The sequence below is a fragment of the Heteronotia binoei genome, chromosome 3 (assembly GCF_032191835.1).
Source record: "Heteronotia binoei isolate CCM8104 ecotype False Entrance Well chromosome 3, APGP_CSIRO_Hbin_v1, whole genome shotgun sequence".
NCBI lineage: Eukaryota > Metazoa > Chordata > Lepidosauria > Squamata > Gekkonidae > Heteronotia > Heteronotia binoei.
Genome location: NC_083225.1, coordinates 24,635,486 through 24,648,406, shown reverse-complemented (window position 1 = coordinate 24,648,406; position 12,921 = coordinate 24,635,486). Strand labels below are relative to the sequence as shown.

Below are 12,921 nucleotides of genomic sequence, written 5' to 3'. Positions count from 1 at the left end.
AGATGTGAAGTTACTGAGCTTCTGTATTATATAACCGATATGGAAAGACTCCTAATTGCTTAGAAGAGTGAATATCAGGACAGTGTTACACTGTGATAGTTGAGAGCTATTCTGCTCTTTTTTATAGATTATTCCAGAGAATGTGATTATTCCAGAGAATTGGGACCTTCACCCTTGTGTGCTTACATTTAGGCTTTTCCCATTTGAGATGCAATTGATTTCTAAAGCAGTTTTTTGTTTTTACAGAGCAAGTTCTTCTAGATCAAAACGGCCAGACTCCTCCACCAAGCCCTTTCTCACTGCAAACTTTCAGTAAGGGAACTGTGTGTAGTAATGGGCAAGGATTTGATTATGGCCTTGGAAATAACAAAGGTATATTTTATGCCAGTCTAATTTTTTTTACCGTTTTCATTGAGTATGTTGAATATGGCATTGTGTGATACCTATACCTGTTTATATAATATTTATTTATTTCAAAAGATCAATTAATTCAGATAACTAAATAATTAATTCAGATAACTAATTAATTCAGATAATTAAATAACTTGGATTTTTTTTTCTTATGCCATGCAAAGAATCAGGGGAAGATTCTCAGGTTTGAGCTGCAGGATTTTAACAGGAAAGGCAGTTGCTTAGCATCGTGACTGGAATTGTGAAGTGTTCCGCCTTGTTTAATAGGATGTGTTTGAGAATAATAGTTTTCTCATTGTAGTCATCATCACTGGTTTTTGAAGTACTACTATAAAACTCCAAGCCTTTCAAGCCTCCGCCTTACAAACTGTGTTTTTGTATAACTTGTTCCATGTTATAAGCATCAGAACTCACATAAGATAGTAAATTACAGCTTGATCCTTTGAGTCTACATCACCTGCCACGGGACCATCCATAGCCTGCTCTGAGGAAACTAAAGCTGAATTGTAGATGTGTTAATTGTTCTCCCCCCCCCCCCAAAAAAAAAAACATTAACAGTGTTAACAGCAGTGGGCACTATACCCATACTTTACTCCTTGTTGGTTGTCTCATTCTACTGGCATGAGGGATTTATAAGAAAAAGTAGGTTGTCAAAGTTTTCATTGAATGTTGAATCTGTGAAACTGTCTTGTAATGAATCAGTCTCTTGCTGTATCTAGTTCAGTATTGGCTGCTGGCTGGCTGTAGTTTTCTTAGATCTTCTTCGTGGTCTCTGTACTTCACACCCATGGGATGAAGCTTCAGCGCCGATCCCCGATCAGTAGTACCCAATACCGGGATTTTAACACGCCAACGTCCCATGAGCATGCGCATGCGCAAAGCCCCCACCACGCATGCTCCCGGGATGGCACGGAGATCCTGCCAGTTCCTTTTTGACCGCTGTGTTGGACAGTCACGTTTCATCTTCTCCGGCCGGTATTTACCTTTTCTGCCCTTACCGGGTACTTTTCTTCGTAGTTTATAGTTATTAGTATAGTTAGTGTTATTAATAGTAAAAAAAAAAATGTTACTGTAGATAGTTGGGGTTTCTGACCCTTTGGGGTCCCCCCTTTGTTCTCCCTTCCTTTTCCTGTTTCGATGGAAAAGTGTTGGGGATTTTTTAAACGCTGTCGCCAGTGTGGGAGTAAAATTCTGCTTCCGGACGGACATTCTCTGTGTCTTCTGTGCTTGGGAGAAGGTCATCGGGTGGAGTCCTGCCACCATTGCTCCAAGTTTTCCAGGCAAACTAGGAAGAACAGCGTGGCCAGACTTTCGGCAGCATTACTGAAGTCGACTCTGACCCCGCAAATGGCAGCTTTGACGTCATTAGCAACCACTGCTTTGGCTTCGACACCGACGTCACCATCGATGACAAGTCAACAGACTCGACTTTTCCACACCGACCGCCCCCCCAAGCGTGCGGGCTCAGTGTCGGCTTCCAATTCCTCCACTCCAGTCAAGAAGGCTAAGGGAGAAAGGGAGCGCTCCTCGTAGGAGCCAAAAAAGCGGAAGGAGAAGCGACGGAATGTCGATCAACATACTCCCTCTCCGTCACCGCAGAGGCGCTCAGACCCAATGATCGTGCAGCCAACACCACCGAAACAAATTCTGGCTAACCCCAGCATGTTCGAAAAGCCCCTCGGGACCGAACGATCCGCAGCTGACGTCATGCTCTGTCTCCGAACCCGAGATCGATCTAACCCAGCGATTGATTTCACCAAAGGCGACGTCACACAGTACAGACTCCTCCCCATTGGAGAGCAACACTCCTTGAATGAGGATTACATCGACGCCGGTGACCAAACCTGATGAGTGGGAACATTCCAATTCATTCCGGCGCCCGACTCCACTACTGAACTGGGACCCTCATCCATGGTCGTACCCATTTGAGGGATTCCACCTCCCCTCAGGGGGCAAGGATTCTATTCAAGGTATTTCGCGGTTTCCAAAAAGGACGGTGGGCTCCGCCCAATTATGGACTTGAGGGACTTGAACATCTTCATATCCTACCAGAAATTTCAGATGCTCACATTGCAGAACATCCCACCACTGATCAAGGAAGGGGATTGGATGGCCATGTTGGACTTGAAGGCGTCCGGCCGAGCCACAGGGCTTTTCTCAGGTTTGCCATAGGACCAGACCATTACCAATACAAGGCTCTCCCATTCAGACTCTCTACAGCACCCAGTGTGTTTACAAAGACGATGGTGGTTGTAGCAGCCCACCTATGTCTGCAGAGTGTAGTCATTTTCCCTTATATAGACGATTGGTTGGTCGTGGCCACTTTCAAGCCTCAGTTTATCATTCACCTCAGACTAACCCTCAGTCTCCTTCAGGACTTAGGTCTCCAGGTGAATTTCGCGAAGTCACATCTGACGCCTTCAAGAAAGGTGCAAATCATTGGCGCAATTCTGGACACCACGTGTCACTTAGCCATCCTTCCAGAGGGCAGAGCATCGAACATTATTGCTCTGGTCTCGCATCTGCAACTCCAAAAGAGGGGGACATTGCTGCAGTTCCAGCATCTCCTGGGGTTGATGGCAGCTACCATGAATGTTCTCCGCTTCGTGAAATTTCGCATGAGGACACTAAGCTGTGGTTCCTAAAGTGCTTCAATCCATTGCTGGACTCTCGGCGAAGGTCCTTGTCCATTCCCACTTTGGTTCTCCGCTCTCTGGACTGGTGGAAGGTGAGAGCCAACCTCTACCAAGGAGCTCCATTCCGACTTCCGTCCCCATCAGAGACGATACTAACTGATGCCTCTCTATGGGGATGGGGGCCCCATTTGGACACGCTGAATGTTGATCGTCCATGGACCAATTCCTTCGCGCAGCACCACATCAACTACCTGGAGCTGACTGCTATCAGATTAGCCCTCACTTCCTTCAGGCCCCTTTTGGAAAACAAGACTATAGCTGTTCTGACAGGCAATATTACTGCTATGGCTTATGTCAACAGACATGGGGGCATGGTCTCAAGAAAGCTGTACGCTTTAGCAATGAGCCTGTGGGAAGATTGCATCTGAGCAAACATCTTTGTGGTGGCCACGCATTTGCCAGGAGAGCTCAATGTGAGGGCGGACTCTCTGAGCAGAGGGGCAGCGACCCCACACGTGTGGGAAATGAACTGTCGGGTTCTGACTCCCATATTCGAACTCTGGGGATATCCAGAGATAGACGCTTTTGCGACTGTGCTGAATTGCAAGTGCCCTCGCTACTGCTCCAGAGTGGGGAAAGGGCCAGGGTCCTTTTCTCGTGGAGGAGCAAGTTCCTCTATCTTTTTCCCCCATTACCTCTCCTCACCAGAGTTCTCCACAAGCTGATGTGGGAGAGACCAGAGTGCATTCTGATTGCTCCCTGGTGGCCCAGGCAGAACTGGTTTCAGATCCTTCTGGCCTTGGGTGGGGGGGGGGGGATCGTTATCACATGCTTCCTTCGAACCCAGACCTCCTGTTAGCTCGGGGGGGGGGGTGTCTCTGTTTCATCATATTGTCCCTCATCTCAAATTAACTGCTTGGAGGATCAGCTTCCAGCATTCTCTGGCAGAATTAGACATGTCCTACTGAATAGTAGGAAGTCTTCGACTCGCCGCTCTTACAGAAGCAAGTGGGCGAGGTTTACTAACTTTGTCCAGGAGTGGGGTGTGCTAGCCCAGAGTGCTGGACTTGAACTAGTTTTTGAATTTCTCTTATCCCTGGTGGATGCTGGCCTTAACCACTCTTCTACTAGGGTTTATTTGGCTGCGATTTCTGCTCACTACGCCCTTGTGGAAGGGAAGTCTGTGTTCACGAACGGGCACACTAAACGTTTCCTACAGGGTTTACTTCGGTTATACCCACCTTCCAGAGTGCCTCCCTCTTCTTGGGATCTTCCCTTGGTCTTGGGTAGGCTTACGGGGAAACTGTTTGAGCCCTTAGCCACTTGTCCTTTGCATTTGCTTTCATGGAAGGCTGCTCTCCTGGTTGCTGTCACCTCGGCTAGATGAGCGGGTGAACTGGTGGCTTTGCGCTCTGACCCTCCTTACATCACCTTCCATGTTGACAGTGTTTCTTTGGCACCAGATGTTGTTTTCCTTCCTAAGGTAGTGTCAGGTTTCCATCTGAACCTAGAGGTCGCACTACCTCGGCTGAGGAGCGGAGACTGCATTCACTGGATGTTAAGCGAACTTTACTTCTTTATCCGCATCGCACAAAGAGCTTTCGCAGGGACCCTCATTTGTTTGTTTCTTATGCGCCCCCTAATTTGGGCCATAAGATTTCGGCTCAGAGACTTTCTAAATGGATCTCGGAAGCCATCAATCTGTGCTACTTGCTGCCAAAGCAACCTCTGCTAGGTCTCATCCGTGCCCATTCTACTAGGGCACTGGCTACTTCCACTGCATTTCTAAAGGGTGCTTCCTTAACTGACATCTGTCGAGCAGCTACATGGCCATCTCCTCACGCTTTCATGAGACATTACGCCCTTGATGTCAGGAGGCATCATACGGCGCAGCTGGGCAACCTGGTCCTTCAGTCTGTTCATTTAGCATGACCATCAGCTCCCGTCTCCAGGTAAGCCTGGCTTGCTAATCTCCCATGGGTGTGAAGCACAGAGACCATGAAGAAGATAAACAGGTTGCTTACCTGTAACTGATGATCTTCAAGTGGTCATCTGTGCATCACACCAGCCGCCCACCTTCCCCTCTGCTGTTGGTCATTCTTGTGCCTGACTGTGGTCAGAAGGAACTGGCGGGATCTCTGCACCGTCCCGGGAGCATGCGTGGTGGGGGCTTTGCACATGCTCACGGGACGTTAGCGCGTTAAAATCCTGGTCTTGGGTACTACCGATCGGAGATTGGCGCTGAAGCTTCATCCCATGGGTGTGAATACACAGATGACCACTCGAAGATCATCAGTTACAGGTAAGCAACCTGTTTATAGATATCTTTCTTGGAGCCAGCTTCCCTAGATTATTTCATCTGACGAAACCAGGGATTAAACTTTGGATCCTCTAGATGCAAATCGTGTGTTCTGCCATTGCAGCTACGACCCCTCTCTCAAGACAGAGCAGTAGCAGCTAGTAACTAATAGCTATCTATTACATTGCTAGTGTTAGCTAACTGGCATAATGCTTGAACAAGCTCTATAAATGCCTTACTAGCCAGAGACTACTATCTGCATAATCACTCATGTATAACTCCCAGTGAAACCAGTAGAGCTTTCACAAGTATGTAAGCAGGCCTTTTGTTGTAGCAGGAGCTCCTTTGCATATTAGGCCACACCCCTCTTATGGAGCCAATCATCCAAGAGCTGACAGGGCTCTTCTTACAGGGCCTGCTGTAAGCTGCTGGAGGATTGGCCACACCAGGGGTGTGTGGCCTAGTATTCAAAGGAGTTCCTGCTAGAAAAAAAGCCCTGAATGTAACCTTATATATAGTTGTTGCTGAGAACTGGTAATCATACTAGCAACAATGGATTTTGTGGGTGCTGTTTTTATAACTTTTGAATCAGGAAAAAATTCAGATTAGCACATCTCATGTGAAAAAGATAGAAAATATGTGAAAATGTGAAAAAGATAGAAAAGAACCTAACAGATAGCTGGAAATACAGAGAAAAGCAGAAGACAAAGATGAGGCTATCTATCTGAATTTCATAATCCTTTTCCAAGTAAGGAAGTGGTGCTGCCCAATGACACACTTGTAAATTCAGGATTACAGTGGGAAGAATGGGCTTCAATTCATGCCCCACCTATATGATAAAGGACCTGCCAGTGGTCATTAGATTAACTTGGTGTTGCTTCAAGTTCAGTGCCATGTCCTTGTGGCGAAGTCATGCGACTTGGGTTTCTTTGAACATAATTTTACAATGTTCAAATACTCCCTCTGTAAAATAACACTCAGAAATTTTATGCTAATTTTTTTATCGGTAGTGTCATAAATAAGTGTTACCTTCATTTCCGCTGTTCTTTAGCTTCATTTATCCATTATTCCTGGAGACCCTTTTTATTTTTTTTGTTGAACAGTCCTATGATACATTTGCAGCAGGAGTCCCTTTGTTGGCAGTTCCTTCCGTTTTGTTTTGTTCTTTGCATCTCGCTCTCCCCTGTGTGTTTCCACTGCTTGTGCGCAGCGTGGTGCAGCAACAAGAGAGGCTAGGCCCAAATTGATTCAACCCACTCAGCTGGCAAACTAGTATGCCACCTTGCAAGTAAAGTTAAAAGTAAATGGAGCAGTTCACATCTGGAAAGTACTGATGGACAAGCCTTTGGCCATAGATGTCCATATACCACTAGAAGCAGGGCTTTTTTTGTAGCAGGAGCTCTTGCCCCTCTGATGTAGCCAGTCCTCTGAGAGCTTACAGTAGGCGCTGCAAGAAGAGCCCTGTAAGCTCTTGGAGGATTGGCTACATACAAGGGGTGTGGTCTGATATGCAAAGGAGTTCTTGATACAAAAAAAAGCCCTGACAAGAAGTAATATATTGCTGGGGTTTTTTATAAACCTCTTTTTCATCTGGAAATCATGAAAGAGAAGTCGCATTAGGGTCATCAGCCAGGTGTCCTGGCCCCCACCTCTTTTCAAAATAGTATGTCTGTAGACATATCCTGCAAAAATCTAATTATACAGATGTGCTCTCAAGAATCTTTTCAGGCTTTTGCTTATAGAACTCCTGAGTGACCCCCCCCCAGCTTTTGCACTTCTGTTATTTGTATGCTGTTTTCATGTTTTAATTTTACAAATTAGGCCACCATCAGTTTCTAACTTCATTTTATGTAGCTGTGTTGTAGAAGGTAGTTTCACATCTGAAGACCACTTTATAATACCCCTTTTTCTAGTCTAGTAAGATGATTGAAGTAGCAAGCTTCATGGGGGGAATCTTATTTGCACTTGGCAGTTGAACACACAGACAGTTGATACAGTTTGGTATTACAAAGGGATAAACACTGAATTATCTTGCTCTACAGTATATGATCTCTAGGGCATTTTAACACAAATTAAAATAATATATTAACATTGAAGGATGGGAACTTGTGATCCTCCTGTTAATGACCAGAGAGCAGTCTTCCACTTCTAGTATAATCCCTCTTCCTACATAAATCTGATATCAGTTTCTGACCACAGATTTAGTTGTGTCTTGTAGGCAGATGGTGGGGTTTCTCTGGATTCCTTCAGAGCTCAGACTGCACTCAGACATGATAAACCATTGTGAAGTTGTGGTGCTGAATGTGGAGGATCCAACAAAGTGGGAATTGTTGGCTAACACCAAACTGGGATTTCAAAGTAACATTTGTAGTTGTCTTGTTAACTACAGTATATCCTCAGCTGCTTGCAATGCAGCTACCATCACAACCCAGAAAATCTCAGGTAGGTAGCTTTATATAGACATGATGATGTTGGCCGTGGGTCGTTTTGTAGAGAAATAGGTGGTGGAGCTCTGGGCTCTTTTTCTAGCAGGAGCTCCTCTGCATATTAGGCCACACACCCCTGATGTAGCCAATCCTCCTGGAGTTTACAGTAGGCCCTGTACTAAGAGCCCTCTAAGCTCTTGGAGGAGTGGCTACATCAGAGGAGTTTGACCTAATATGCAGAGGAGCTCCTGCTAAAAACAGAGTCCTGGCAAGCTCTTTAGCATATGCCGCACCCCCACCACCAGCCAAAGCAACCTGATGCAAGAAAGGAGAGCCCTGGGCGAGCAAGGCCTGCTTGGGCTGACTAGAGATCCAGCCAACCCAAGCAGGCCTCGCTCACCTGGGGCTCTCCTTGGACCCCCCCCCCAACAGTCAAAAGGCCAGCTAGCCACCCGCTGCCCAAAATCACATAAGAAGTGGAGAAAGGGTGGTGTGGGCTTCTACAGGGATTAATGAGGGCTGCTGGGGGCATGGCAAAACTCCTGGTGACTGGCTGGCTGCCTGCTCTCCTAATTCAGGTATTGTTATGCAACTGCACCTCCTATTCAATGGACAAGGTAGGTGGGAAGGAGGAGGGGGAACTCTCAGAAAGGTTCAGGAGCTGCACTCCTGTGAGCTCCTGCTGAATTCAAGGCCTGATTTCACTTCATTTTTACCACAGGGGAGACACCAGTAACAGTCTTTTGCATTTGGCAGAATTTGCTACAAGTTTAATACCGTCTCAACCAGAAAAGGATACAACCCCATAAATGAAAGACTGCCCTCTGGCCATTTATGTAGGAGGAACTAAAAATAGGTTTTAAAATTTCTCTTCCCAGTGTATAAAATTAATGTTTTGCATCTGTAGTGTCCATGCAAAAATTGCGTAATAAAATAAGATTGATTTTATTGAGCCCCATTTAATTAAGGACCATAAAAAGGTGTCGAATAAAATAGTAAGAGAGCTTAGTCTTCTAAATTAGTACGCACTGTTTTCTGAGAAATAGGGCATAAGGATAACTTGATATTGCTGAGAAAAGACACGGGTTGACCATGCTACATGGCTGTGGTATTTATTTAGCATGTACTTCCATACCTAAAAGCCTCCATAATCCGTGTCTTAAAATTTATTTGTCAAAATAGCAGTGGTGTCTGGGTTGCATGTTCTAGTTGGAATTTTTTTTTTTGGTTACTACACAATTCCCAGTTTTAAAATCTTTTAAAGCACACTGTCTAAACCGGGGGGGGGGGTCAAACTCATTTGTTAGGAGGGCTGGATCTGACATATATGGGACTTTGTTGGGCCAAGCCATGCATGTCCTAAGATGTAATGCCAGACAGCAGCAGTATAGACTTTATAGAGGCCAACACAATTAAAGATATCATGTTTTAACTTAAAATACAAACATGCTTAAAACTCTTGCAATATTTTGTTTAAAACAGAAAGGTGGGGGAATAGTGAGATTTTGCAGTGCAATTTTAAAAATAAAGCATCAAGAAAAAGCACAAGGATCACAGAAGAAACTAAAAAAATAAAATGCTCTCAGCCTGGGAAAACATGAAATGGCAAGACATTGCAAGCTTCTTCCCCCCACCCCATATCTACTCAGATTAGCAGTGGCTCTCCAGTGTAATATCCCCCTTTGGCTGTGGGTTCCCAAGTCACAGTACTCACTAGGCATTAGTACTTACTGTATTGAGCAGAGACAAAGCCGGCTTAAAACATCAACGCTTGCTTTGCAAGGACACAACTCCAGGAAGCTTCAGCTGGCTGTAAGAATTCTGGGAAGTTAAACAGAGTTCCTCTCCATTGAAACACACAGACAAAGTTGCAAGGAAAACGTGGAGTGGATTTTCATTCAGGTCTGCTGTGCCCATAGGCCTGAATGGTAAATCCATTCAATATTTTCTTTTCAGCTTTGCTTTCTGCTTTAGCCTCTGCAAAGAGAAGGAAGAAGGCGCTTGAAGCAGCCTCCAAGCTTCAAAGGGTGAGGACAGGAGGGGGGAGAAGAGAGCCCAATGGGCCTGATTGAAGCCCTGGGAGGGCTGGTTTGGCCCGCGGGCTTCACGTTTGACACCCCTGGTCTAAACAGCGACTCATTACTTGTTCTCAGTCCAGTCATACATGAGTTTCATTTTTAATTCATGGTAAATTTTTATTCTCATTTTCAAATAGGGGAAAAAATGGAAAATAATTGGGATGAAAGCGTTATGAGTCATTTGCACAAGAGTCAACCATTCCCCCTTCCTTGTGAAAAGATTTGGTTGAATTAGCCATGTGTCTACCAAATATTTCTTGGTAATTGCATCGCTTTCTAGGCTGCGTCTTGTTAACGGAGCCATATTTAGTTACAAGATTTTTAAACCAGCGCAAGACTTTTAACTTTGGACTAAATTTTCATTGAGGAAAGAACATTTTTTTTTGGAAAATTTCAGGTTGTAGTGTTAACTGTTTTGCCCACTGCAGGTGACCAACTGGGCGCCCTACTGAATTCCATTCAGTCACGGCCTAGTCTCCCAGCTCCTTCCATCTTTGATCAAGCTGCAAAACCTCCCTCTTCCTTAGTCCACAGCCCATTTGTGTTTGGACAATCCCTTTCCTTCCAGCAACCTCAGCCACAGCTTCCGAGTAAGTCTGTCAGCCTTTCCTGCCTCATCCGTCCATTTCTAAAGCTTTGCCATTGCTGTAACAATCTTTGTCGCCTACCAGCTACTAATCATCAGTCGGTGCTCCTTTTGATTTCTTTCCTTCCCGCCCCTCCTATGTTGACTTTCCATGACTTTGAAGCAAACTCCAGTTTCCCATGCAGTTTTGAAGGGCTTTTGGGAGCGTTTTCTGTAGTGCAGAAGATAACGTATATACATTTAAAAAAAAAAAATCCTTTGGGTTGTGATTTGGTTAAGTGTTTCACAGTATTGCTTACAGCATAATAAGGCTAAGATTTTTTCCCTATTTAATTGGAGATGATTGTCGCCTGTATAGCTTTGGTGTAATGGCTACTTTAGATACCACCAGATCAGGATATTTTTAAGGGTCCAGCTGCCCTTGCCAGTTAGTTTCCCCGCTTAACTAGGGAAGGAAGAGCTATCTGAAGCACTGCTCTGTGTGTCGTGTTCGTGTTCCTTTGCCAGGCAATTGGTGAAGCCTTTTCCTTGCCCACCTGGAGCAGCAGGAGATGCTGACTTGCACAGCCCTGAAACAAGATATTATCGAGGTATTCTTTCTCCTCCTGAAGTTGGTGGGGGGAAAAGAAGCGAGAGGAACTACAGGCTTTCCTTCTTCTGGCCAGTAGATGCAGATCGAGTAGCAAGATTTACTTGTTGAGCCCCATCTAGTTAAAGGACCATAAAAAGGTGTCAAAGTAAATAAACGGCCAATACAATTGACAGGCATTCTTCAGTCCTTCTTATTTGCTGGTCTTGAGAAGAATAACAAGCCAGTTTGGCTGTGATGGCCTAAATTCCCCTCCCCCCCCCAAATGGCAACTGTGGTTTGTTATAAATCTAGAAGTCTTTGATATCTGAGCCGTGTGCCGGGAGAGGAGGGGGGATGTGCAAGCCCAAGAAATCCTTAGGTTGTTCCCATAATGACACCTGTGGTTCAGATGCCACCAAGGACTCCTTGACCGATTTCCCGCTAGCCTTATGCCACTCTCACGCTCCTCTTCTTCGTGGGGCTTCCGTAGGATTTCACGCTATCTGCCCCAGGACTGCAACTAGCTTCACCTTTTTTCACGCAGCAAACAGAAACTGGTTTTTAGAGGATCTTGTTTGCTGCGTGAAAGAGGCGGAGTGAGTTGCAACTTCAGGGCAACTTGTGTGAAATCCAACGGGAGCCCCGCTGAGGAGAGGAGACAGAGAGCGAGGGAAGGCTAGTGGGAAATCGGTCCATAAAGCTTCCTCATACAGACTAACAAAACCAAGGAGAGGTGATACAATAGGGGCAGCAGCCCTCATGCAGCAACTTTATTCCATTGCCATATTCTTTGCAGGCATTTTAGACTGCAGCAATAGAGGAAGAGGGGATATTTGTGCTTTGCATGGGTAGAATTTAGATGGGATCCAGCCCCTGATAACACAGTCTTCAGTCTTCTAACAGCAGTACTGCCTAGTGCAACATTTGACTGGAAGTTGGATAGCTGAGTAGACCTTCAAGTCAGTTCCTAACACAATACGGAAGTGGACTGAACAGGCAGGACACATCATGGTGGAATAAATGGGGAAGCAGGAGAAAGAGGTCTGGCCATAGACACTAATAGCTGAAAGACTTTTACATTCCGTATGAGAACTTCTCTTACCCTGCTGTACATTTACTAGCCTTCCAGGGTAACTGAGGGTCTTAGGACATTTGTGGCCCTTCCTCTTTTCAGAAACTGCATCTGGTAAAAGAGGGAAGGTTACAGTCAATTGTGGAAGCATGGAAACATATCAAAGTTAGCAAACAGTTTCCTCATCCCGGGGAGTTAGTGAATCTTGACAAAAAGGTGTAGGCTTGTGATACAAGTGTAGATTTCCTCCCTCCTACATACATGCTTTTTTGCCAGACCCACACTCCACACAACTCCTAGGCCTGCACCTCTGCAGTCGGCATGGCCAGCTTAGCTGCCACACTGTGCTGGTGGTAGTGGCATGCCCAGTGTGGTTCCTGAGTGTGCTGCTGCCAGGCCCAGAGAACAGTACTTTTTTTGGGGGGGGGGGGGGGTTAAAACTCCCCTCCATGTTTTTTAATGAAAAACATGTTTAGTGTCCATGTGGTCCTGGTCAGTGGATTTAGCTGTCCACAGGTCACTAATAGTTTAGAGATTCTGTGATCCAAAGTTATTCAATCTCTAGGAGACATGTTAACATAGATCAGGGGTGGCCAGCGGTAGCTCTCTAGATGTTTTTGCCTACAACTCCCATCACCCCCAACCATTGGTCATGCTGGCTGGGGCTGATGGGAGCTGAAGGCAAAAAACATCTGGAGAGCTCCCATTGGCCACCCCTGACATAGATGAAAACACCCTGCATTCCTCAGGCTCTTTAAGAAGGGATGCTTTTAGGCAAAAGAAGTTCTTGGCTTCAGTCACCTTGTCTGCTTCATTCCATATCACTTCTTCCAAGAAAGAAG

The 12,921-nt window shown here is 45.5% G+C and overlaps 1 protein-coding gene across 1 annotated transcript in view; it reads left to right on the top strand.

Moving 5' to 3' along the window:
• The window catches only part of MYCBP2 (MYC binding protein 2), a 218,300-nt gene that overhangs the window by 139,776 nt on the left and 65,603 nt on the right, over positions 1-12,921 (top strand). The window contains exon 55 of the mRNA XM_060233596.1: positions 247-372. Coding sequence (XP_060089579.1) covers positions 247-372 — 126 coding nt within the window. The remainder of the gene's footprint in view (positions 1-246; positions 373-12,921) is intronic.